Source organism: Lissotriton vulgaris, unplaced genomic scaffold, assembly GCF_964263255.1.
Source record: "Lissotriton vulgaris unplaced genomic scaffold, aLisVul1.2 SCAFFOLD_4504, whole genome shotgun sequence".
Taxonomy (NCBI): Eukaryota; Metazoa; Chordata; class Amphibia; order Caudata; family Salamandridae; genus Lissotriton; species Lissotriton vulgaris.
Genome location: NW_028251238.1, coordinates 134,887 through 160,719, shown reverse-complemented (window position 1 = coordinate 160,719; position 25,833 = coordinate 134,887). Strand labels below are relative to the sequence as shown.

Genomic DNA, 25,833 nt, shown 5'->3' with positions numbered 1-25,833 from the left:
TGGTCCTATGAGGGCATACATTCTGGCTCACGAAGATGCGATAAAGCTGTGGAGGGATCTGATGGGTCCCACAAAGGTGTTTAGAGCACGATATATAATGCCAGAGTCTATCCGTGGGCTGTACGGTCTCACTGACACAAGGAACACCACCCATGGCTCAGGTAAAGTCCAATGTCCTCACTGCCAATTCCTATCCATAGAAACGCATTACAGACTGTGTTCGAAGGATGATCTAACACCCATATTGCCCCATTCATCAAAATCCAGCATCTAGCACCTGAGGCACCCTCTGGCTCGTGTTTTTGCAAGTTGCTAGCCTCATTCTACAGATTTACCAGCAATAAGCATGGTTGCTACTTGGGGAATAAGACTAGTTGGTTGTCTCTGATGGAACTGGCCAACGCATGTATGTATGGTTTTGTGTTTCTTTGGAGCTTAACACGTTTTCAAAAGAATATGTTGTATTTGCCCAGTATAACATATCATTCCCAAAATGTAAAACAATTCATAGTGAAGTGGCTCAAAATTTGGAGAAACTTCTCAGTGTCTTTCTGATGATGCACCTGCTTGAAGTTTTTAGATTCTTTTTTCTCATTTCAGGCTATCCTGTTCAGCCTTCTAGAAGATGTTGCACAGTAAACAGAGCTCACAATTCTATCTCCCTTTAATTACTGTTCTGGTTAAGCTCTCCAGAGAATCTGATATATCCCATCACCCCACGTCCTATGGCCAGTTTAGGAAATAGCATAATTTTGAGCATCATCAGGCAATTCAATTAATCTCTGAGATCTCTCTAGATTTGGTAAGTAAAATGAATTCCTCAAGTACTGCGATATTTTTTAACAATACCTAGAACAAGACATTGGCAGGCGTGTTCTGTTAGGGCAGTGTCCCCCAGCCACTTTCACTGATAAATATTTTAAATTGGTGGTATACCCATACCAGCCCTCACATTGGGCATTACACAAGCTGAGCTCCATTGGAGGGTGAATTATATCCTGGAAAAGTGGTGCCTATGCAAACTACGCCTCATGCAGTGTAAATCAAAGCTGAAGATCATCAAAGCGGTATTTATTACTGAACTTATCACAAATTCAATCAGTATCTTGAAGATGCTATTCTAAGTCTTGCGTCCTGCTTTATATCTACGTGCAAGACCTCCATGATCCAACCCTCTCTTAATCCTCAACCATCTGGCCACCAGATTTCATGATAAGATCATTTCAAACAGCATAGAATTGTAGCCTCTGACTACAGGATAATGTCCACATAACACATTTTATACACAGACTATAAGTCATATCACTTCTGAGGTCTGTCAGGCTACCAAGAGCCTTAAGTCTGGCTCCACCGATGACGTATAGCCTGTTCTGACTCTAGCCCCACTGTTGTGTGGGGCATTTTTCTGTCTAAATAGGTACTCTTTATCCTCAGGTCTAGTTGCTTCTTGCTGGAAAAAAGGTATGCTAACACGCTGCTAAGGAAGCCTAACATGGACTTTTAACAAGTCAAAGAATTTCCACCCAATCACACTTTTTTCCTAGCGATTTCAAAAATAAGGAATTTCATTTAGCTAGATGGCTTACTAGTTTTCAGGGAAATCATAACTACATTGATGCTACACAGGCTGGGTTCAGTTCTAGGCAGCCTTTGATGAACTGCTAACTATTAAAGATGAGGGTGACTAATGCCTGCTGTTGCTTGAACTCTTAGCATCCTTTGATACAAGCAACCATGACATATTTATTGACTATCCCCAGAGAATTGGTGTCTCTGGCTTAGCAATTTAGTGACACCTTTCCTTCCTGTCTGACTGAGTTCAAAAGATCACCATGTTGTTCTTCCGCTTCTCAGAGATTATGATGAACTGCAGGTTGCTTCAGAATTTAAAGCACTTTTTAACATCTCTATGGAATCCCTAGGTGAGCTAAGTAGAGAATTTGGCTTCAAGACATACTCCTATATGAAGGAGATGTAATTCATTCTTTGGTTTGACCACATCTCTTCTTACTTCATGGGCCTTCTGCGAGACTGTGGAAGAACCATTTAGGAATGCATTTCCACCAACTGTTTAAAACTGAATGGAAATAAGAAAGATGTTCTAAGTGGGATACAATGCTTCTGCATGGATTGTGGACCTCTGGCCTGACAAACCGATCCAACAGTTCTGGCCTGCCATGGTTTTTGCGGGCCAGTTACGGTGTTGGGAAGACCCGCAAAACAATGCCTTTAAAAATGCAGGGCGCTATGTCCTTCTGGGCCTGCCCAATGCCATCACCTTCCCCCTTACATCCAGTAGGGGTAAGCAGATAGCATTAGCTTTAGGCGCAGCGGTCCAAAAAATCCTGACGCACTGGGGTACCAAGACAGTCCCTACACAACTAGGATGGCTTCATAGATTGTGGACCATCTTGGGGATGGAGAAGATTTCTCTTGCCTTGACTAATCCGGCGGCTTTCTTTCACGATCTGTGGGCGCTCTTCCTCACGCTACTGACATCCGAATTTGCGGAGCTCACCTGCCCCAAAAAACCTCAGACTTTTGAGACTCGCAGACCCTCCTACACCGTCTGCCCCCACCACGTCCACCAATTAGTATGTTCTGAGAGGTTCCTCCCCAGAATGCTGTCCGTTCTTTTATCCTATTGGGGTGTATTCCTTTTCAAGGTGGGGGTGTCTTCTTCTTTAGTTATTTATCATTGTCGGACACAGCAGTGGAATTGCCGGGTTGCATCCCGATGACTCTAGAGAAGATGGCTCGTCCGTTTCTTCTGTTTTCAAAATCAGTAAAAAATGAAATAAAATGCAGGGCGTCTGGACCATGCAATGAGCTCTGAAGAGCCGGCGTTGGTGCTGGAAGACAGGCTGGGGTCATTGGGCCCTTGAAGTCATACGCGTTGCAGGTTGAATCCTAGGCAGTTGCAGTCAGAAGTGCCGGCAGGCAACTGGGCTGCGGATCGAAGTGCACTGGTGCAAATTGCAGCTCTGCCCTCAGGCTGTGGTGTAGTAATCGGCTCGGTGACGGCATCCAGTGGCGTGGGAGAGACCAGGGCTGTGGTACGAAGTGGGATGGTGATCATTGTGGTGCAGGCAGCGTCGTTGTTGAAGCTCTGTCGTCTGCTGACGAACTGGAGTCGATGGTGCTGATGTTGGCGGGCCAAGGCTGCGGTGTGGGACGGGGTGGTTCCTTGTGTAACTGACAAGCGGTATCCCCAAACCATGGTGCAGGCAGTAATGTCGAGATCAGCTCGGAGTGGCAACGTCTGTTAGACCTGGGCTGTGATGCGAAGCAGAACGGTACTCTGTGATCTACATGAGCGGTGTTGACAGGTCGTGGTGCAGGCAGCCGCATGGGTGACTGCGTCGTTGGGGATACCAGGGTGGTGGTGTGAAGCGAGGCGGTGCAGAGTGCGGTGCCCACGGGTCACGGTGCAAGCAGCGGCTCAGTGGCGTCGTCGGTGAGGCTAGGGTTGCGGTGTTAAGAGCGGTGGTGCCCCCTGCAATGCCTTCAGGTCACAGAGCTGCAGCGGCGTCGGAGACGGCGTCATGTTGATTTCTCCTCTGTGGCAACTTAAACAACCAGTTCCAGAAGCTAGCACTCAGAGGATCTTGAAGTCTTATTTGTTCCTGAAACTTCTTGAATAGGGGGCAAGCTCTACTTCAAGCCCTTGGAGGCACTCAGAAAGAAGTAGAAGAAAGTTTAGTCCAGTCCTTTCTCTGCCCAAGACCGAAGCAGCTACTGCAGGCCAGCACAGCAAAGCACTCCGCAAAGTCGTAGTCTCTCCCCACAGCTTCTCTAGCTCTTCTTCTCGTTAGGTTCCTTCATCGAAAAGAGTTCTAAAATCGTGGGGTCAGAGCCCTAGTATTTATCCCACATTTCCCTTTGAAGTTCTGTGGTGTTGGCACAAATAAAGTTCTTCTGAACCGCATAATCCAGTTCTGTCTTGCTCAAGCCAGGTTCCCTTCAGAAGGTGGAGACAGCATTTTCAAAGACAGACACAGTCCATTCAGGTGCATGTGGAAACTCCTCCCACCACTCTAGATGCAGACAGACCCATCAGCCAGGCTATGAGTCACCCTGGAAAGGCAGCACACACCTCAAACTCCTTTGTGTCCCTGTTTAGTATGATTGCACAAACCAGCCCTTGTCAGTCTAAAACCCAGACAGCGAATACATAAACCGGTAGAGGCACATGGATGGTTAGATGAGAAAATACCCACCTTCTAAAAGTGGTATTTTCAAAACACACAATATAAAAATCATCTTTACTAAAAGATGTATTTTGAAATCCTGCGTACAGGCATACTAAACTCCATGTTTCTATCAGCTTCCCCTGGCAAGCTACCTTTGTAAAAGTGTTACAAAACTGCTCCCATGTTAATCAAAGGGAGACATAGCCTTTCAACAGTGAAATGGTGAAATGCATAGTATTTCACCATGAGGACATGTAACAAACACCAGTACTTGTCCCATCTTTCCCTTGCATTGCCCTGCCCACAGGGATACCTTGAGCTTACCTTAGAGGTGTCTTAGATGTGAGAAAAGGGAAGGTTAGGACCAGGCTAGTGGGGGCACTTGCCAGGTCGACATGGCAGTAGAAACTGCACACAGACACTTCAGAGGCAGGGCTGAGATCCCTTTGAAACGCTACTTGTGGGGGTGACGCAATCAGTGCTGCAGGCCCGCTAGCAGCATTAGGTTTACCGGCCCTGGGCACACACATTGCACTGTACTTGAGACTTAGTAGTAAATCAAATAAGCCAATCATGGAAACACTAATCCATAAACTCAATTATCTGAAAGAAACAGGTTAGTATTAGATTCCTTACCTTAGAATATCCCCAGGTGTCAGACTGGATCCGGAAACATTTGCGTAGCCGTACCCCTGCGCGTCGGTAGGCGTCGTCTGCGGCTCTGTGTCCGTCGTCGGCGTCGTTTGCACCGGGATGACGTCGCCGGAGTACTTAGACGCCGCCCTCGCGTGCTGACGTCAGTTATTCTTTTTTCCGCGCCAGCTACGTGCAGATCCGGAGAAGTAGTACCCTTTAGTCATTTTTTGACTAAACTTTGATCTTTTTGATCTGTTTTTCGAGTCGATTGACACCGACGGTGCCGGTAGGGATGCCCGGGTTCAAACCCTTCTTCAAGTGCAGCCGATTGATGTCGGTTACCGACCCCCATCGCCGGTGTCTTCAGTGTCTAGGCCTCGACCACGACGACCGAACCTGATCCGACTGTCGGGCCCTGATGTCCAAGGCTAGGCGGGAGCGGTCCTGCAAGCGGCTTGAGCTCCGGCAGTCGGCCCGCGCCGTTCGAGGTCCCGGTCCCACAGGAGGTTGAGGGACCGGTCGCGGGGTCGGAGTCCTCATAGCTCTGAGGGTCGGCATCTGTCTTCGGGATCAAGATCCTCAGGTAAGAGGCATGAGAGGTCGGAAAGGAGTCATCGCTCTTCTGACCCACGGCCGGGGGTTCGGGTGACACCACCCATGCAGCTCAGACGGAGACACAGGCGTCGCGGCCTGCCCCATACCTTTGGTCCCTGGGCATGACGCGACGCCGGAGGGGATCGAGCGCTACCTCATGGCAATGAGGTCTCTCTTTCCTCCACCGCGTTCCGCGGCACCTTCGGGCCCAGCGGCCCCGGCTGGGGGGCTAGCGGGTCGGGTGCTTCGGCTCCGACGCCGTCGGGTGCTTCGGCCCCGGCACCGCCGGCGACTTCGGTCCCGGCGCCGCAGGCCCTCACTGGATCCGGTTCCGGATCCGGGTCGTCACCGGTCGACCTCACGACCTAACCGGAGCCGGCCCCTAGGGTGTTGCCCGCAGCGCCGCCGTCCCCGAACCTACCCTCGATTCGGTTCCGGCGCCGGAGCGGCGCTGCTGGGCGCCGCTCTCGACGTCGATTGGATATTTATACTTCAACGAACCGGCCCCATCCTTTGAACCTGAGTACCAGGAGATGGGTGAGGAGAAGGATTGGGAGGGGTCTGAGGACCCTCTGGCACGGGAGTGTCCGTCTCAGCAGGACTGGACAGGTGAGCTTGGGAATGCCAGTGGGCTGGACACCTCGCCAGACACTGGTTTTGTCTCCCCTCCCACCGTGGCTTCGGAGGGGGCTGCCTACAGTGTGGTGCTGATGCGGGCAGCCAAGGCCTTGGGCCTGGAGCTCCCCATCGCGACTGTGAGGATTAACCTCCTCACTGAGGTCCTTAAACCGCAGTCAAGCTCGGCTGAGCCTCTGCTGCCGTTTAATGAGGCCTTGTCAGGCGTTCTTTTGGGCACTTGGTCCAAGCCCGCTACAGGTCAGCCTGTAGATAGGAACGTGGCCAGACGCCACCGCCCGGCTCCGGGTGACCCTTGCTTCCTGTCCACCCACCCCACCCCCGAGAGCCTGGTCATCCAGGCCTTCAACTCCCAGACTCTTTCCCGACGGCCCCGCCCAATCCCGAATCCAAGAGGTACGAGCAATACGGTAAGAAAGTATTCTCCTCCCTGAGTTTGGGACTTCGGTCAGTCAACACCGCATGCCTCTTGGGCCGCTACACCCACTCTCTGTGGGACACGGTTGCGGGAGTGCTGCCAGACTGTCCAGCAGAGGTCAGGACTAAACTCACCCAAGCCCTTGTGGAGGGTCGAGATGCAGCACGGTTTTCTATCCGGTGTGGGCTGGATACCACCGACTCACTGTGCAGAGCGATGGCAACGACGTTGGCGATTCATCGCCACGCCCGGTTGGGGTCCGCCAACTTTTCGGCCGATGTCCAGAACACTTTTATGGACATGCCGTTCGATGGCCGTCGCCTTTTTGTCGACAAGGCAGACCATGCGTTTGAGCGCTTTAAGGACTCAAGGGCTACGACCAAGTCCTTGGGCCTCTTGGCCACGCGCCAGCAAAAGGGTGGCTTTCGCGGCCAAGGAAGGGGCGCTCCCACACGTGCTGCCAGCCACGCACCGCAGACTTACATCCAACGCGGTGGCGGCCGTGGAAACCGCTGTGGCAGCGGTCGGGGACAACGGCGAGGCCAGTCCACACCTTCCCCCGCAGCATCTGCCTCTAAAGCCTCCTAGTCCATGCTTTCAGGTGATGCCAGCAGGGGGCAGGGTTCGCCATCACCACTTCCACTGGCGCACTGTCTCTTCGGACAGGTGGGTGTTGCAAATTGTCCGAAGGGGCTACTCCCTCCCCTTCGAAACGACCCCTCCAGCCATGCCACCGCAATACCACCGCGTGTCGGGGGACCACTTGCAACTTCTGCAAGAGGAAGTTACGGCCCTCTTGGCCAAGGGGGCCATCAAGCGCGTTCCTGGGCCGGGTGTAGGGTGTAGTTGTTACTCCCACTACTTTCTGGTGCCCACGAAGGGCAAAGGGGGCCTACCTTGGACCTACGGAATGTCAACGGCTTCCTCCGGAAAGAGAAGTTCAAGATGCTGACACTGGCTCAGGTCTTAGCTGCCCTGGACCCAGGAGACTGGATGGTAGCGTTGTACTTGCAGGACGCTTATTTCCACATTCCCGTCCTGCCGGCCCACCGGCGCTACCTGTGGTTCATGGTAGGCCACGAGCACTTTCAGTTAACCGTGCTCCCCTTCGGCCTTACCAACGCCCCATGGGTGTTCACGAAGGTGATGGCGGTGGTCGCAGCTCATCTGCGCAGGTTAGGGGTTTCAGTCTTTCACAACGGCAGACCTCCTGCACCAGCTGGGGTTTTCCATCAATGTGCCGAACTCACACCTGTTCCCCTCTCAGAAGCTCCTCTTCATCGGATCGGTTCTCGACTCGGCGCAGTTTTGTGTTTATCCTCCCGAACAGCGGGTTCGGGATATTCAGGCTCTGATTCCAATCTTTCAGCCTTTATCCCGGGTCTCGGTCAGGTTGACGCTGCGGCTTCTGGGGCTGATGGCCTCCTGCATCCTTCTGGTGCATCACGCCCGGTGGCGGATGCGGGCTCTGCAGTGGGACCTGAAGTTTCAGTGGGCCCAGCATCAGGGCAACCTGTCCGACCATGTCCTGATCTCGGAGGGCACTTCGAGACAGCTGCAGTGGTGGCTCACGGACCGCAATTGGGTCAGCGGCAGGTCCTTCTCCTTACCCCAACCGGAGCACGTAGTTGTGACGGACGCGTCCCTCCTAGGTTGGGGAGGCCACATGGGAGAGGCGGAGATCAGAGGCCTCTGGTCTCCGGCGAGATCCCGGATCCATATCAACCTTCTGGAGGTGAGGGCGATTAGTCTAGCACTGAAGGCATTCCTCCCCTCTGTCCGGGTGAGTGTAGTGCAGGTGTTCACGGACAACACCACCGCCATGTGGTACTCCAACAAACAGGGCGGGGCGGGGTCGTGGACCCTCTGCCAGGAGGCTATGCGCCTCTGGCAGTGGCTGGAACATCCGGGCCTGACCCTGGTGGTTCAACATCTGGCAGGTTCTCTGAACGCCAGGGCGGACAAACTCAGCCGACGGTGCATGATGGATCACAAATGACGTCTGAACTCTGATGTGGCGCAAGGCCTCTTTCTGCAGTGGGAAGAGTCTTGGTTAGATCTATTCGCCACAGAAGAGAACGCGCAATGTCATCAGTTCTGTGCGTTGGAATTTCCAAGGCGGCACTCGTTCTGAGACACTTTTTGAGTGGAGTTGCGGTCTGTTGTATGCCTTTTCGCTTATACCACTTCTGCCCAGAGTGCTGAAGAAGATCAAGCGCGACCGGGCCCAAGTTATCCTTGTGGCTCCGGACTGAGCACAAAGGTACTGGTATCCCGAGCCACTCGGTATATCTGTCGGTCCCCCGGTTCGTCTGCCTCTTCAGGAGGACCTTCTGTCGCAGCAGCAGGGGACGGTCCTCCACCGAACCTTTCCATTCTCTACCTTAATGCTTGGAGATTGAGCGGCGGCAGTTGAGGCCATTTGACTTGCCTCCTGAAGTCTGTACTGTGATTCTGGCAGCCAGGCGTCCCTCTACGAAGTCGGTATACACCTGCAGATGGAACAGATTTGTGGCATTGTGCACAGCAAAGGCTGTGGATCCTCTCTGTGCCCCTCTTTCTGAGGTTCTCCTCTTCCTTCTTTCTCTTGCCCAGCAGGGCTCTGCTCTGGGTACTCCCAAGGGCTACCTTTCTGCCTTTTCAGCCTTTTTAAGGCTACCTGAGCAGCCATCTTTGTTCAAGTCCCCAATTGTAAATAGGTTTTTGAAGGGCATCACACACGTTTCCCTCTGTTCCATTTGTGATGCCTCAGTGGGACTTGAGCCTTGTTCTTACCTATCTGATGTGCGCTCCCTTTGAGCCACTTCATAACTGTCCTCTTCGCCTTCTTACTCTGAAGACTGCTTTCCTGGTTGCCATCACCTCTGCCAAGAGAGTGAGTGAGCTCCAGGCTCTTTCTTCCAAACCTCCTTTCCTTTCTGTCCATCCGGACAAGGTTGTATTGCGGAAAAGACCCTCTTTCCTGCCCAAGGTTGTCACAGCCTTCCACATCGGGCAGTCCATCACCTTGCCCACCTTCTTTCCGCCTCCGCATCCCTCAAAGGAGGAAGAGCGGCTCCGCCGTCTGGACCCAAAACGTGCGCTCTCGTTTTATCTGGATCGCGGAAAAGCTGTGTATAAGAACTGACGTCAGCGCGCGAGGGCGGCGTCTAAGTACTCCGGTGACGTCATCCCGGCACAGTCATCCCGGCGCAAACGACGCCGGCAACAGACCCGGAGCCGCAGACAACGCCTACCGACGCGCAGTGGTACTGCTACGCAAAAGTTTCCGGATCCAGTCTGACGCCTGGGGATATTCTAAGTTAAGGAATCTAATACTAACTGCTGTTTCTTCCAGATATATCGTTACCGAAGGTAAGTAACTTGTTCTACAGTAGAAGCACTTGCACTTTAGGGCTGATCAGCAGTATTAAAGTGCACAGAAACACTGAACCAGCAAAAACAATATCCAGAGTACCACCAAAACCAGGTCAGAAACAAACCGATAGAGAAAACACACCAAAAGATGCCAGGTCTAACACCATGTGATAAAAAACTTGTTTCATTAACATACCTGTTTCTACAAATATATACACTTACTATGGTTGCTAAATGTTTCATTAACATACCTGTTTCTACAAATATATACACTTACTATGGCTGCTAAATCTTCAGCACCAGATTTACTTACAAACTCACAACTAATGTCTTGCTAGCTAGTATCTCCATAAGGTAAACTAGTGTAAATCTTTAACATGAAAAGTCACTTTATAAGGACACATTTGATGTTCAAGCCCTGCCTTTAACAAAAAAGTATCCTCTACACCTCTCAACTAATTTTCAGTGCATAATCTCAAACTATGTGCTCTGCGTTATGGAAATATGTCTTAATACTAGTTTATACATAACGTTTCTTTTATGAACTGAATGTAATTAAGCAGGTGTTCTCTTGTTAACACTTGCTAAATGCACTCAATGCCCTAATTAAGGGATAGACCGGCCTCACAATTTTTTGTAGTACATACATATGAGATAAATCTGGCTAATCTGGCTAATTTTTCTTGGATTTGTCTCGTTACGGTCTATGCAGTACACCTCCAGTACATCCAGCAGATGCCCCTCATGAACTGTCTCGCTCTTGCTCTTTTGATGCATCATTCGCATGTGCCTGTGATGTCTCACTCTTGTGAGATGTCTCGCTCACACCCCTGTAAGGTGCATATCTCACGTCCCTGTGTGGTGTCTGCCTCACGTCCCTGTGTGGTGTCTGCCTCACGTCCCTGTGTGGTGTCTGCCTCACGTCCCTGTGTGGTGTCTGCCTCACGTCCCTGTGTGGTGTCTGCCTCACGTCCCTGTGTGGTGTCTGCCTCACGTCCCTGTGTGGTGTCTGCCTCACGTTCCTGTGTGGTGTCTGTCTCACGCCCCTGTGAGGTGTTTGTCTCACGCCCCTGTGAGGTGTCTGTCTCACGCCCCTGTGAGGTGTCTGTCTCACGCCCCTGTGAGGTGTCTGTCTCACGCCCCTGTGAGGTGTCTGTCTCACGCCCCTGTGAGGTGTCTGTCTCACGCCCCTGTGAGGTGTCTGTCTCACGCCCCTGTGAGGTGTCTGTCTCACGCCCCTGCGAGGTGTCTGTCTCACGCCCCTGCGAGGTGTCTGTCTCACGCCCCTGCGAGGTGTCTGTCTCACGCCCCTGCGAGGTGTCTGTCTCTCGATCCTGGCCCCAGCAAGGTGTCTGTCTCACGCCCCTGCGAGGTGTCTGTCTCACGCCCCTGCGAGGTGTCTGTCTCACGCCCCTGCGAGGTGTCTGTCTCACGCCCCTGCGAGGTGTCTGTCTCACGCCCCTGCGAGGTGTCTGTCTCACGCCCCTGCGAGGTGTCTGTCTCACGCCCCTGCGAGGTGTCTGTCCCACGCCCCTGCGAGGTGTCTGTCTCACGCCCCTGCGAGGTGTCTGTCTCACGCCCCCGTGATGCGTTTCGGTCATACCCCCGTGATACGTTTCGGTCACGCCCCCGTGATGCGTTTCGCTCATGCCCCCGTGATGCGTTTCGGTCATACCCCCGTGATACGTTTCGGTCACGCCCCCGTGATGCGTTTCGCTCATGCCCCTGTGATGTGTTTCGCCCACGCCCCTGTGATGTGCTCGCTTACGCCCCTGTTATGTGCCTTGCTCGTACTCTTGCAATGTGCATAGGTCATGCCCCCATGACATGCCTTACTCATTTCCTTGTGATGTGTCTTGCTCATTCCGCCGTTTTGCGACTCGCTCTCGCCCATGTGATGCATCTAGCTCATGCACTTGTGTTTAGTATTTTAATGTTAATATCTGTTAAACAGGTAACTTGTTCATGTAGTAAAATAAGTAGTATGTTTATCACAAAAGATAGATTGCAGGTTACTCAGTAGCACGTCCAACAAGGAGCAGTATCTTCACTGCTCAGCCCATTATCTCTAACTGCCAACAGCAGTGACCCAAATTCTGATGGAGACTTCTAACTGCAGATGCCTCGAATTAGAATATCCCCAATGTGCCAGACTGTATACTGAGAATTTTTTCAGCAGTTTTCCGATACACCAGTAGGCTCTGTGCTGTCTGTGCTGGTCCCACACTGCTCCAGAAGTGACGGAGTGGCACTGCATATGAGCAGCGCCCCTGTGCATTGATGCCAATTCCTTTCTGTCTGTGCCTTTCAACGCAGATCCAGAACTCTGCTCTCAACTTTTTTGGTCTTCCGAAAGTTTGAAAATTCTTCTAAGACGGTGTCCTAGGCAACGATGTCCCCTCAGAAAATGACGCTCTCCTGCAAGCAGATGTCAGTCACTGACGCATATTGATCCACTTCCCGCTCCAAATCTTCAGGTAAGTTGAAGTCAAAGTCCAAACGCAAGGACAAGAAACCAAAGTAGGACTCAACCCAATCTTGCAACTGTGGTTTCAAAGAGAAGGCAAGAGAAGATCAAGTTCCTGTCACTCTAACACCGATACCGACTCCACCAGCACGGATAGAAGACCCGACAGCAACACCCTTGTCTGACCCTAAACTAATGTCTTGAGCTCCAACACTGTATTTCTATGAGATCACAAAAGCACTAGTAGTTGTTATGCAGCCTGACTCTAACCCAGTGCCTCTACTGCAGCTCAACTATCATTAGAGGCTTATTTCTCTTTTTGACTCGAGCTCCGGTCATACCAGAACAGAGAGTATCCCATGATACTGATAATGATGATAGCAACTGGGTGGCTTGCTTATCTCAGTATACGGATCATGCCTTATAACTTAACTTACAAATTGCCCGTGACTTGACACCTCCCCTAAATCAAATCTTGACTCATCACAAAGGCCACTCGTGGAGGAAATTGCTTTATTTGCTGTGGTGGTTCATGCGAATCTGAGGTATTAGACTTGCAATTGTCCTCAATTGTTTCTACGACAAATATTTTCACGAAGATTTTCCAACCTCAGCCAGTGACATTGGGGACTCTACTCGTGTTCAGTAACGGCTTCATGGATCCCTTGATGGCTACTTTGTGGAAACAATGTTCTTGTCCACCCATTAGTCAGTAAGTAGCCTGGGGACAAAGCCCCGTGTCCAGGGATCTGAAATTCCACACCAAGCACCCACAATCTGGAAAGGCTCATTCAGCAGTCTTCGTAATATTAATCCCAACTCGTTTCCGAATCTGTCTGTTAGGCCACTAAATTATTGCCTTATTGGACAGGGCCAGCAAGCTCTTGCGGGTTGTCCCGAAGACCTAATGGCATTCCTGGTTCAGAGTATCCGTGATGGACAGGATGTTTTGAAATACGTCAGCTGCACAGGCCAATATACCACATACTGCTTTGACAGAGCTCTTGGTAGCGATGTTGTGCTTCACAGGCCAGCCTGGTTAAGAGCGACCAGATTTTTTGACGACGTGCAGGCCTCATTGATGGACTTGCCTTTTGATGGTTCTCGAATCTTTGGAGAGAAGATGGACTCTGCGGTAGAAAATTTTAAAGACTGTAGAACCCTAGTGTGTTTCTTGGGGCTTTTGACTTCTATAAAGCAATCCCCCCATTAGTTTTACTAATTTAGAGACTATCCCAGGGACTTGACATATAGACAATGGCAGCCTTCCCATCCAGTGTTCTAGTAGACAGCCCAGCTCTTTCGGGGAGGAGGACATGGAACTAACAGACAGCAGTGACATCAGTCCTCCAAATCCTCATCTGCTGCTCCAATTGCCACTATGCTGGTTTAGTTTGTCCTCTACGACTCCTGTCCAACTGATATGGTGCAGGAATCATTATTTCCTCCCTGGTTGACATTCCATCATGTCAGAAAGATGTCTTTCTGTTATTCAAAGGGGCTATGCCCTACCTTTCATTTCCTCTGTACCAAAACGAATCGCATAAGTGCAACTCTGCCCTACAGCACACGGTGCATCTCTTTCTCTTCCGAAAGTGCCATTGATTGGGTACCAGACTCTGAGAGAGGTGAAGTCTGTTATTTATGTTATATCCTCCTTCAAAAAAAGGATGGGGGCCTCAGATCTATTCTAGACATTCAGGCTTTAAATGCCTTTCTATGGAAGGTCAAATTTAAACTACTCACGTTGGCCCAGGCTCGGTCTATTCTGGACCAGGCTACTGGATGGTGTTCCTGGACTTGCTAGAAGCTTATTACCTATCTTGCAGTCCCACAGGCTTTACCTGCAGTTCGAGGTGGGTCGGGAATACTTTAAATCTGTCATCTTCGGCCTCACCTTAACCCCCTCACGTCACTGCCCATCTTTTGGATGACAGATTTTCCTTGACAACTGACTTTTGAAGGGGGGCTCGCTGCAGTCAGTCATAGTCTACCTCTTGTTGATGGTGGAACTCTTAACATCTTTGGGTTTCCCCATAAACAAGCTGAAATCCCACCTGTATACTTCACAGAGGCTTCCATTCATTGGGATGATTCTGGGTGTGGTAAGGATGAATGCCTTCCTTCTACTGCTGAATGTCTGACACATTGGGCTCAAATTCTGATGTTTCGGTGTCAGACCTTGATCTCGGTGATGATGGTTCTGAGGCTTCCGTGTCTCTTGGCTTCAAGCATCTTCCTTGTCAGTAATACCGGAAGGCACAAGCGAACCTGCAATGGAACCTGGAATCCCCGTGGACTACGCATCAAAATTGTCTCTCTGACTCATCCTGGTTTCGAAGGAGATGACGGATGCAGGTTAGAGATTTTATTCTGGGGAGGTGGAGATCAGAAGCCTCTTGTCTCCAGTAGAAAGCCACCCCCACACTAATACACTAATCTTCTGGAGCTTCAGGCTATTCGTTTGGACCGGACAGCTTTCTACTTCCCTTTGGGAGAGGCTCATGCAGGTTCACACATACAACACCAGCGCTGTGTGGTCCTGCATCAAGCAGGGCGCAGTGGGGTCCTGGCATCTGTGAGAGGAGGCTTTGCAAGTGTCTTTCGCTAGCAGAACATCTTTCTAGTGGTCAGCTACCTGGCTGCAGTTCCTGATTGCCGGAGTTGATGAATAGAGCAGACATTGCTTAGTGGAGCACAAGTGGCAGCTGCATCTTGATGGGCAGCAGGACATTTTTGATCATTGGGGAGAGCCCTGGCTCGATCTGATTTCCAGCACTGAGAATGTGCAAAGTTAACACTTTTGTGTGTTGGTGTTGAGTGCTTGTTAAGAGACGCATTCCTGCTGGAATGGAATGCGGGACTCCTGCTGCTACTCTCCCGGCCACATTTCTGAGGATCAAGAACAACTAGGCACATGTCATGTAAATTGCCCTGAACTGGGCCAGGAGAGTGTGGTAACCGGAACGCCTGAGCTTGATCATCTGTCCTCCAATCAGCTTACCACTTTCGGAGGACCTACTGCCTTAGCAACAGGCCAGGGTCCTTATCCAGTATTTGGGTGTCTTTCATAGATTCACATGCCTGAATCATTCCCCGTCGCCGAGACGGGAGCCTCCGGTACATAAAAAAGTAATGTCCTAAGGACATACATAGAGAATATAGGCCGAAGGGCCTCCCCTTTGGGGCCTTTCCACGTCCTTATGTAAAAAGGACCGAACTCTCATTGTTAGCCAATCAGCTCCGACCTCCCTCTAGAACCTTCCCGGGAGGAGCCTCAGTCCCTCAGATTTTCTACCGCACGTTGTGCTAGGGAGTCTCCAACCTGAGCTCTTCAGGTTTTTCTTGCTTCGAAGTCTCAAACTTCTCTGGAAGTACCTTTGTTCAAAAGAATAATTATCCTATCTTCGACTGCCGTCTCCCATGTCGGAATCCAATAAAAAGGCTTCATCCATGGCGGACTCGCAAAAGAAAGCCCTTCTCAGGGCCTGTTCCTCCTGCGGCAAGAAGCGGATTCAAGCGGAGGATAAGCACGATCTGTGCTTATATTGCCTGTACCCTGACCACGTCTCTGACAAGTGTAGGGTGTGTAGAGCCTTCCCAAAGAAGACTGTAAAGGAAAGAGAGGCTCGCCTTCTCGAATGGCTCGACAGGCTTAAGGACCGAGACACTCTGGAATCTTCCGAGGGTAGTGTCTCCGTGTCCTCCAAAGTCTCCAAGAAGAGACCCAGGGAGCAGTCCCCTGGAGAGACAGACACTCCTCCCAAGAAGGCGCACAGGAAACCTTCGGAGGCACGTTCCACCACCTCCTCCGTGTCTGTTCGAGACGACCAGAGGTTCAAGAAACCCGCTCCATCTACTAGGCGGACCACCTCGGTCTCGACCACAGTGTCGACCACTACGGCCTCATCGCCCTCCGCGACGGCCACAACGACCACCACTGCGTCCTCAGGCGCACCGGTCTCCTCTACCATTCCTCTGAAGTCTTCGTCCAAGACAAACAAAGGACCATCGACGGTGTCCCCACTGTCTGCGTCATCGTCGCCTAAGAGGTCCAAGTCTACTTCAAAAGGTCCGCCTTCGCCGAAGAAATCTCATACCGAAGGATCGTCACCTAAACAGTCAAGGTCAAGTTCAAAAGGTCCGCCTTCACCCAAGAAATCTCAAGCTGAAGGCTCTACCACCAGTAAGTCGGCGGTTCACTTATCCCCGCAGAATTTGGTGCCATCGACACTATCGGAAGCGTTCAAGTCGCCAACCCAAACGGCGGGCGCGCCATCTTCACGCACGTCGTCGGAAGGGACCCCGGCGCCATCTTGGAAGGAATCCAGATTGGTCGAAGTCTCCGTTCACTCAATTCCACCTTCCTCGGTTCCCCCAACGAAGGGGTTGACGCCCGAGCAGGAGCAGGTAGCACTGCAGAGTGAGGAGTCCGAGGAGGAAAACCAGCCCGATCCGGCCACCTCCCTATCGGACGTTCACGAGGACCAGGAGGAAGTCATGTATCAGGAACGTTCCGTAAGTGTCCGCACGGAAAACACCCCGATGATCTGTTTGCCCGTGTCTCTGGTCAACGATTTGCGCTGCCTAGTGCAGGACTATAAACAACGGTTCCCGGATGCCGACAGCGGAACCCAGGTGCCGGTCACCCAGGCGCAACCGTCTGCCTCGCGCCCTCCCGCTCTCCAGGCCCGGCCTCGGAACCAACCCCAGCCTCGTGCCCGGCCCCAGCCTCAGGTAGAGGACTCTTCGGAGGACGAGCAGGAGGAGACGGACTTGGAGGAAGGTGAAGTGCAAGACGTTGACTCGGACCACAGAGACGACGAGGCCGATGCTGCGTCATCACACCATTCGTCTACCCCGGCATCCCCGCGACCGCGCCAGTCTGAAGCGACGGACGTTGGAGGTTTCCACAAACTGGTGGACAGGGCAGCTAAGAGGTTTCACATGGCGGTGGAATCCACGGAAACAGAATGCTTCCTCCATGATTTCAAGGAGCACAGCCAGAAGTCGGCCAAGTCTATTCCACTTATAGACTTTCTGTGGGAACAGGGCAAGAAGTTGATGCTCACGCCTGCCTCGGTGCCTGCGGTGGTTCCGCGCCTGGACAAAAAATATAAGGCCCCGATTACCGCGCCAGCCTGCCTGACCGGCCACCCCAAACCGGACTCGTTTGTGACTCAGGCGGCCCAAAAGCAATCCCGCAACCCATCCTCGCCGCTGTCTGCACCCCCAGACAAGGAAGGCAGGAAATTGGACACCATAGGCAAACGGTTCTCTACCACGTCCGCCATGACCATCAAAGTGGCAAATTCCATCGCCCTGCTGGGGCGCTACAACCGCCAGCTATGGGAAGACATTGCCCCCTACCTGCAGGACCTGCCAACCACGGTCCAGGACGAAGTGAAAGCTCTCCTGGCGGAGGGACAAAACTCCGCTGCAGAGATCATCGACTGCGCCATCGACGCAGCCATGACGGGATTCCGCCAGTTGGCCGGGGCTGCCGTGCTCCGCCGCCAAGGCTGGCTCAAAGCAACGTCCTTTCGACAAGAGGTCCAATCTAAGGTGCTGGACATGCCTTTCGATGGTCAGTTTCTATTTGGGGAAAAGATAGACGAAGCACTCCAGGCCATTAAGAAAGATACCGATACGGCGAGGGCTCTGGGCTCCCTCCAGTCCCGGAACCAGTCCTTTCGGGGGGCCGCTCCAGAGGCCAGTACTCCTACAGAGGTTCCTACCAAAATCGGTCGTCCTACTCCTACGGCAACAGGAACCAGCCCCAGCACAAACAACAGAACCGACAGTCGTCCTATGGGAGGTCGTCCTTCAGAGGCAAATCCACCAAGAAGGGCACTGGCGGCCGCCAGTGACCATTTACTCCAGCCAGTCCCACCACCGTCTCAATCCTTTCGAATTGGAGGAAAACTGACACACTTCCTCCCCAATTGGCGAAAAATCACTACGGATCGGTGGGTACTACAAATAATTCAATTTGGACATTCCCTCGAAATTGTCAACACCCCTCCCAACACTCCTCCGCTGAAGCGTGCTCACAAACACCTGCACCTCCTTCTCAAGGAAGTATCCGCCATGTTGGTGAAAGGAGCCATCGAAAGGGTCCCGGCGTCCCAGAAGGGGACGGGTTTTTATTCCCACTTCTTCCTAGTCCAACAGAAAGGGGACAAATGGAGACCGATCTTGGACCTCCGGGCGCTCAACGCCTTCCTGCGGAGTCAATCCTTCCGGATGGTAACGATCCAGGAGATCCTGGGAGCGCTGGAAAGGGGAGACTCGATGGTCTCCCTGGACTTACAGGACGCCTACTACCATATCCCCATCCTCACACGGCACAGGAGGTACCTGCGGTTCGAAGTAGCAGGCAGGCATTATCAGTTCAAGGTCTTGCCATTCGGCCTCAAATCCGCGCCACGTATCTTCACGAAGTGCTTGGCGCCGGTGGCAGCCTTCCTGCGACAAAGAGGTCACCAGGTGTTCCCCTACCTGGACGACTGGCTGGTGAAGGCGCCTTCTCCGGAGGGCGCGACCGCTTCCTCCAACGCCTGCAGCGCACTTTTTCAACAGCTGGGTCTGACGATCCACCTCAAAAAATCCTGCACTACTCCATCAACGAGGATCACCTTCCTAGGGGCTACCTTAGACACGGATTGCGCAAAGGCTTTCCCCTCGGAGGACAGGACCAACAAAATACTGTCTCTGGCCGCGGCGGTGGCCAAGAAGTCTCGCATCAAAGTCCGGACATTCACCTCCCTGCTAGGGATGATGTCCTCCTGCATTCTCCTCATACCACACTGCAGGCTCCGCATGCGTCCACTGCAGGAGGCTCTGGCGAGGCAATGGAAACAGAGTTCCGGCTCATTCGAGGACATTATCACGATCACACCGGCCATCACAAAGGCCCTTCGGTGGTGGAGAAACCGGAAGCACCTGACGGCCGGCTTGCAGTTCCTCCTGCCGCCGGCACCTCTGGTCATCACGACAGATGCCTCCCTGGAAGGCTGGGGCGCTGTTCTATTGGACCTTCGAGTCAGCGGCAAATGGGAAGCCCAAGAGAAACAACTACACATCAACCTCTTGGAGCTGAGGGCGGTGTATCTGGCTCTGCAGGCATTCCTGCCACGTATCGGAACTTCCCCGGTGCTCGTCAAAACGGACAACACCACGACGATGCACTACCTAAACAAACAAGGGGGAACGCGATCTCTCTCTCTCTCAAGAGAATCGCAAAAAATCTGGAACTGGTTGGTGGCCCACGGGCTCTCCCTCAAGGCGGAGTACGTTCCCGGGAAGGACAACACCATCGCGGACACCCTCAGCAGGCAGACCTCTCTCTCCCACGAATGGGAGCTGAACGGCGACACAGTGGCCCACATCTTCTCGCAATGGGGGACCCCGAGGATCGATCTCTTCGCGACGGCAGGGAACGCCAAATGCCCAAGCTACGCAAGCTGGCATCCCCAACAGGGGTCGTTGGGAAATGCTTTTTCCATCGGCTGGTTCAGCGTGTTTGCGTACGCTTTTCCTCCGTTCCCGATGATACCGAGGCTCCTCAGGAAGATGAAGACGGAGCCGTGCACCCTGATCCTGATTGCTCCGTACTGGCCGAGACAACACTGGTTCTCGGACCTGCTTCGCCTTTCCATCAGGCCCCCGATTCACCTGCGACAACACCCGAACCTCTTAACGATGTCCGGAGGCCAGGTACACCACCCGAACCTCCGCTCGCTCAAATTATCGGCCTGGCTCCTGAGCACCGAGAGTTCGGAGACCTAGAGATCCCGCAGGACTGCAGGGCCGTACTAGCCAAAGCGAGGGCGGGCAGTACGAACAAGACCTACTCGCTTAAGTGGAAGAGGTTCTGCTTGTGGTGTTCGGAACGAGGCTTGCACCCTCTACGGGTCACGCCAGTACAGCTGCTACCGTACCTCCTCCACCTGGCTCAATCGGGGCTGGCTCACGCCTCCATTAAGGTTCATCTGGCTGCGATCTCTAGATTCACCAGGACCTCTTCAGGACCTTCCCTATGGTCCAGTCGACTGATAAAGCAATTTCTGAAAGGGCTCTACAGATCCTTTCCGAGGCCTCGGAAAGTCCCTCCAACCTGGCAGTTGAACTTGGTGCTCAACAAACTGATGAAACACCCTTTCGAGCCCATACACCGGGCCACTCTCAAACATCTCTCCTGGAAGACGGCACTCCTGCTCGCCCTGTCGTCGGCCAGAAGGGTCAGCGAACTTCAGGCGCTGTCTATTCAGGAACCGTATCTCCAATTCAGGCACGACCGAGTGGTGCTCAGGCCCAACCCTAAATTCATTCCTAAAGTGCCTTCTGACTTTCATCTGAACGAACCAATTGTCCTCAAATCATTTTTTGCGAACCCTTCCACAGCGGCAGAACGGGCGCTGCATTCCTTGGACCTTAAAAGGTGTCTCAAATTCTACTTGGACAGGACCAAAGAGGTCAGGAAGTCTTCTCAACTCTTCGTGGCCTACAGCAACCCGCGCATGGGTTTGCCCCTAACAAAACAGAGCATCTCCCGCTGGATTTCATCAGCGATTGCTTTTTGCCATGATCAGGCCGGACGGCCATTAACGGACCAAGTGGCTGCCCACTCTACCAGAGCGATGTCAACGTCAGCGGCGCTCTTCGCTGGAGTGACGATCCTGGACATCTGCCGAGCGGCGACCTGGAAGTCCCCGCACACCTTTTCCAGGCACTACTGCCTGGACATCGAACTGCAGAAGGACGCTGCAGTGGGACAAGCGGTGCTGCGCCATCTCTTCCAATAAGGTGAGCCTTACCTCGTCCCGCCATCCAGGTACGCACATTCTTCATGGTTTTTCTGCTATATGCATGACTGTATATTACCATGTTTCTCTCATGTTGTCTGTAATTTATGCAGGCCTGCTGGATGTGAGAATGTGCTTTACCACTATGCATGTATAACTGCTGGCTACTCTGATTCAGGCATGTGAATCTATGAAAGACACCCAAATACTGGATAAGAAATGCGTTACTTACCTGTAACAGCAGTTATCCAGTATTGGTGTCTTTCATAGATTCACATGCAACCCTCCCGCCTCCCCGGTAAGGACTCACGTACCTCTATGTCTACATTGCGACACCCTAGCTGGGTGCGTACGAAAATCTGAGGGACTGAGGCTCCTCCCGGGAAGGTTCTAGAGGGAGGTCGGAGCTGATTGGCTAACGATGAGAGTTCGGTCCTTTTTACATAAGGACGTGGAAAGGCCCCAAAGGGGAGGCCCTTCGGCCTATATTCTCTATGTATGTCCTTAGGACATTACTTTTTTATGTACCGGAGGCTCCCGTCTCGGCGACGGGGAATGATTCAGGCATGTGAATCTATGAAAGACACCAATACTGGATAACTGCTGTTACAGGTAAGTAACACATTTCTTCCTCCATGTGTGTAGATTGAGACTCTGCAATTGACTGCATTTGACTTGCCATCTGAGTTGATTCTCTCTTCCTGGCATCAAAATCACCACATCTATCTATGCTGGGCGCTGGGACACGATTGCTGCCTCGTATGGTGCTCAAAACACCTAACCCTTTACAGGCTAAGAGTTTAGATATTCTGCTGTTTGTTCTTTCGTAACACAGCAAGGCCTTATAGTGGGCAATGTGAAAGGTTATTTGTGATCCCTGTTGGCCTTTCTGCAATTGCCATATTAGATGTCATTGTTTAATCACCGGTGATGATGCAGTTTCTTAAAGGTTTGCCACTTATGTTCCCTCACAAGATGTATGTGACGCCCCGGTAGGAAGCTCTCATTCACTTCGAACAATTTAAATAAATATTCAAGTAAAGCATTTCGTTCTGATCAAAATATTGTTTTAGAAATGGTTATAAAATGCCTGTTTCTATTTAAATTCAAATTGGTTTGAGTCACATGATTTTAATTTATCTTTAGTTAACATTTTCTTTAATTTCCCCGACCTCAACCATAAACAACTTACTAACCTAGTCTCCCTTCTCTAAGAGGATAGTGGTGAAGTTAAACAGTGTTCTGATTCACAAGCCCTGAGGAGAGTATCATAGAAAGAGGCCTATGCCTGGATCTTGCCTCCTCACTGAGAAGGGAGCGATGGGAGAAGTGGTCTCAAAGGTTCCATCACTGACTAGGGTGGTTGAAATCAAGAGAGGTGTATTTCTGTGGTCCTACAAAAGGGAGATGAATGGTAGGGTTGTGGTCTTGTGGTGTGACTGCTTTGTAATGATAACTGTTGAAACTCTCCCCTCCCATTCTTTATTTTTCTGTTTCAGACTCTTTTGAATCCGCTAAAAGAGAGATGGCCATCTTCTTCCCAGAGTTCAGTGTAAGCTCCTGGTATGAGCAAGAGGAGCCTCATTTCCGCTTGGGTGCAGTGAGATACAACCAAGAGCAGCTTATTCACACAGTGCACCAGGAAAAGGACACAATCCCATCTAATGCCTGCACAAAGGACCGAACAGAGACCGAGACTGGTTTATAGCCCAAAAGTGGGACTTACGAAAACACCAGTTCACTTGGTCAATGCTATGAAACTCTCGTCCATCGATTGAAGGACCATTTAATTTTATACTAAACCTGCCATAACCTATTTATGTTGCTGTAAAGAAATCTAAACTCCTCGTCAGTTCGGATGACCCTGAAGGACCTATACATCTTATTAATAATAATCTGTTCTCCGTTGCGTTGTTCCTGTCAAGAGCTGCTGGCATTACAGGCTATATTATGGCTTTGTATTTTGTATATTTGTACTCTAAACAATGATTTATATTTGTATTTATGGCAAGTAAAAGGAGCCTAACTCCTGCTCAGTGCTGTTGGAAGCGAAACCCTTCATGTGCAACTGAACCTGGATGGCAGTAGTCGGGGCATGGAAAAACGACTATGCACTGATGCACCAGTGTGTTCTTGAACTAGAGCTGTAGTGTACTGGCTTTTGCCAGCTTTGAAACAAGGAGACTAGTCTATGCTTTCTGAGTTGACCAGATTATGTGATCCTTGGCAAATGACTGTCTCCCTGATCTAATTCACTTTATCAGCAGTCACCATCTTACTTGCTGTCTTCGGCATCTGCACTATATGTTTGACTGGTAAACAAGCACTGTATTTACCCGAGGCTCCATCTTTTGAGGATTAGCATTGGGGTAGGACACAATGAGTTACTGTTAGGGAGAAATAGGTCGTGGAGAGAGTGGTTATTTCGTGTTTATTTCGTGGCACTGACGAGAGCAGTGTCTGGAGGTAGAGAATATAGAGGAAAAGGAATAGCGAATGGCCTTGGGTACCATTGTATATTCTGGACTAAATTTCTTCTATTGTTTATGTTTCTCTTTTCTCCATTCTTCCTATCATTTAAGTGATGTCGTTTTGTCATCTCAGCTCTATTGATTGACATCACTGCACATGATGTTTTTTTGATCTGTATGTTAGGTTTTCTACTGTATCTGCCTTTTGTATTTGAAAAAGAAAACAATAAAAAGCAATAAAAAAGGATATGGTTATGTAGGTGCTTAAAGTTACTTGAAGAACTGGGAAAAACATAGTAAGAGGACTGCCTGTGTCCCGCTACGAGGATGGTGGCCATTAACGAGACCATATTACTCAAGCAGTTGCATTTTTATTCTTTGCCTGTGTTTGTGCCAACCATGATTTTGAATAAAACTCAAGACCCAAAGTAGAAGGAACAGTTGTGTGCCCAATTCTCTAAATATAATATGTTATGCTGCGCAACTCAAAGTGCTGGGGACTGGCGGAAATTCCTTGGCCTAGTGTTCTAAGACATCATGTCCAGGTGGGTGTAGTAGCGTAGCACAACCAGAAGCCCCAGGTGTCAATCACATGGAGTGGATCTGTGAAGTGTCGTTTTCAGTACTCTGCAGAAGGAAACATTGCACAGATCCAGTTCCAGTTAATGACAGGCAGCAGCCACAGTAAACAGTGCATATGTGACTGCCATGTGATAAATCACATGTGCAATGTCCTGGCTTGATAAAGGGATGGGGGTAGCCTTTTGATCATATAACTGTGGATGGTACCTGCGCCTGGAGCTTGCTTAAATAGGGCTTTATGCCCTCACCCCACAGCCAATCATGCTGCTTGCATAGGCTTCTTGCTCATACATGCAGTGTGACTTCTGTGACTTGCTAATCGCTAATATAGTTTACTCAAAGCCCTGTTGTGATTGTCCATTAACTGCAGGCTGTGCTGTCACTCAGTGATTGTCCAGTAACTGCAGGCTGTGCTGTCATTCACCTGCCTGTATAACTGCAAAGGAGGAGGTTCATGCCAAGATTCCACTGTCCTCTTTACGCCTGAGCTGAGACCAGGTCGTGGAGTGGCATCATGGTGCGGAAGATTAAACAGGCCCTGGTGTATTGGCCAGGTGAGCACCTTTTGTGCTAGTGGGAGAGTGATTGCTTGTGTTATGGCTTGTGTGTGAAGGTCTGTGAGGACTACTTTGGAGAGCCCAAGATTTTCCTAGCATTACTGGGACTATAGTCGTAGCAATGGAAGTCATTTGCCACTGGTGTTCTGGGATCCTGCTACTGTTGTCACCCCAAAGTGAGAACCAGCACCCCCTTCAGCACTTGACTCTTTAAGTAACAACAGCAGAGCAGTTCTAGGCTCTCCCAGGTAGGTGATGTGGGTTAGGAATTCAAAACTCAATAAGTCATTGTCCAGTCAGTGAATTTAAATATAAACACAAGCTAAATACTAGGCCTAGAATCACAATTCTTTATTGTTGGCAAAACTGTATATCAAACCGTAAACATAATAGTGGTTTCTACACTTGAAAATCCCTCCTAAACGGTCTCACAAATAACCAGTGAAAAGTGAGGCTTACAGGCTTTTTTGGGCTAATCTCACAATCAATATTGAAGATCTCCTGAATTTGCTGATACTTAATCCACAAATTCTGAATCCACAAAGAATGATTTTTTAAAAAGAGATAACATTTGCCATTCATTATCAAAAAGTGAGACACAAAATATAAGGCCTAGATGTTGTCACAAGCTACATTAAATCAGTAATATATATCACAGAAAACAACAAAGGTAAGAGGGATGCTATAGTTAGGTTCAGATTTTACTCACAAAACCATAGAATTTCAGCAGTTATAGTTATCTCTAGTAACTATAATTCATGCCCCACGATAACTATAACTAGCGCCCTCCACGCAGTTTTCTAATCCCTAATTTCACTGCAAATGTTGCAGTGATATTATCAGTGATGTCATAGAAAAGGTCATATGTGGGGTAATTAGCAGTGCATGGCAAAGGCGCGAGGTATAGTTACCTTAGGGGACGAGTTATATATACTTAAGATAACTGTAACTGCTGAATTTCTATGAATTTGTGTGGGTAAAATCTGAGCCTAACTATGATGTCCCTGTAACCTTTGCATTTTTCAGTTAATTTTGACAATTTTTAATGCTATTTCCTAACTATTTCGTTCTTGTAACTTTTGTTTCTTTCAGTGAATTTAAATTTTTTTTAAATG

At 50.5% G+C, this 25,833-nt stretch overlaps 1 protein-coding gene across 1 annotated transcript; it reads left to right on the top strand.

The window, feature by feature from the left end:
- Positions 1 to 24,003, top strand: LOC147662969 (nucleoside diphosphate kinase 6, mitochondrial-like; the record flags this gene model as incomplete). The annotated part of the gene is made up of 2 exons (XM_086950743.1): positions 1 to 161; positions 22,608 to 24,003. Coding segments are annotated over 2 exons (370 nt in total), but the record flags the coding sequence as incomplete, so codon positions are not given.
- Between the last annotated feature and the right edge of the window lie 1,830 nt (positions 24,004 to 25,833).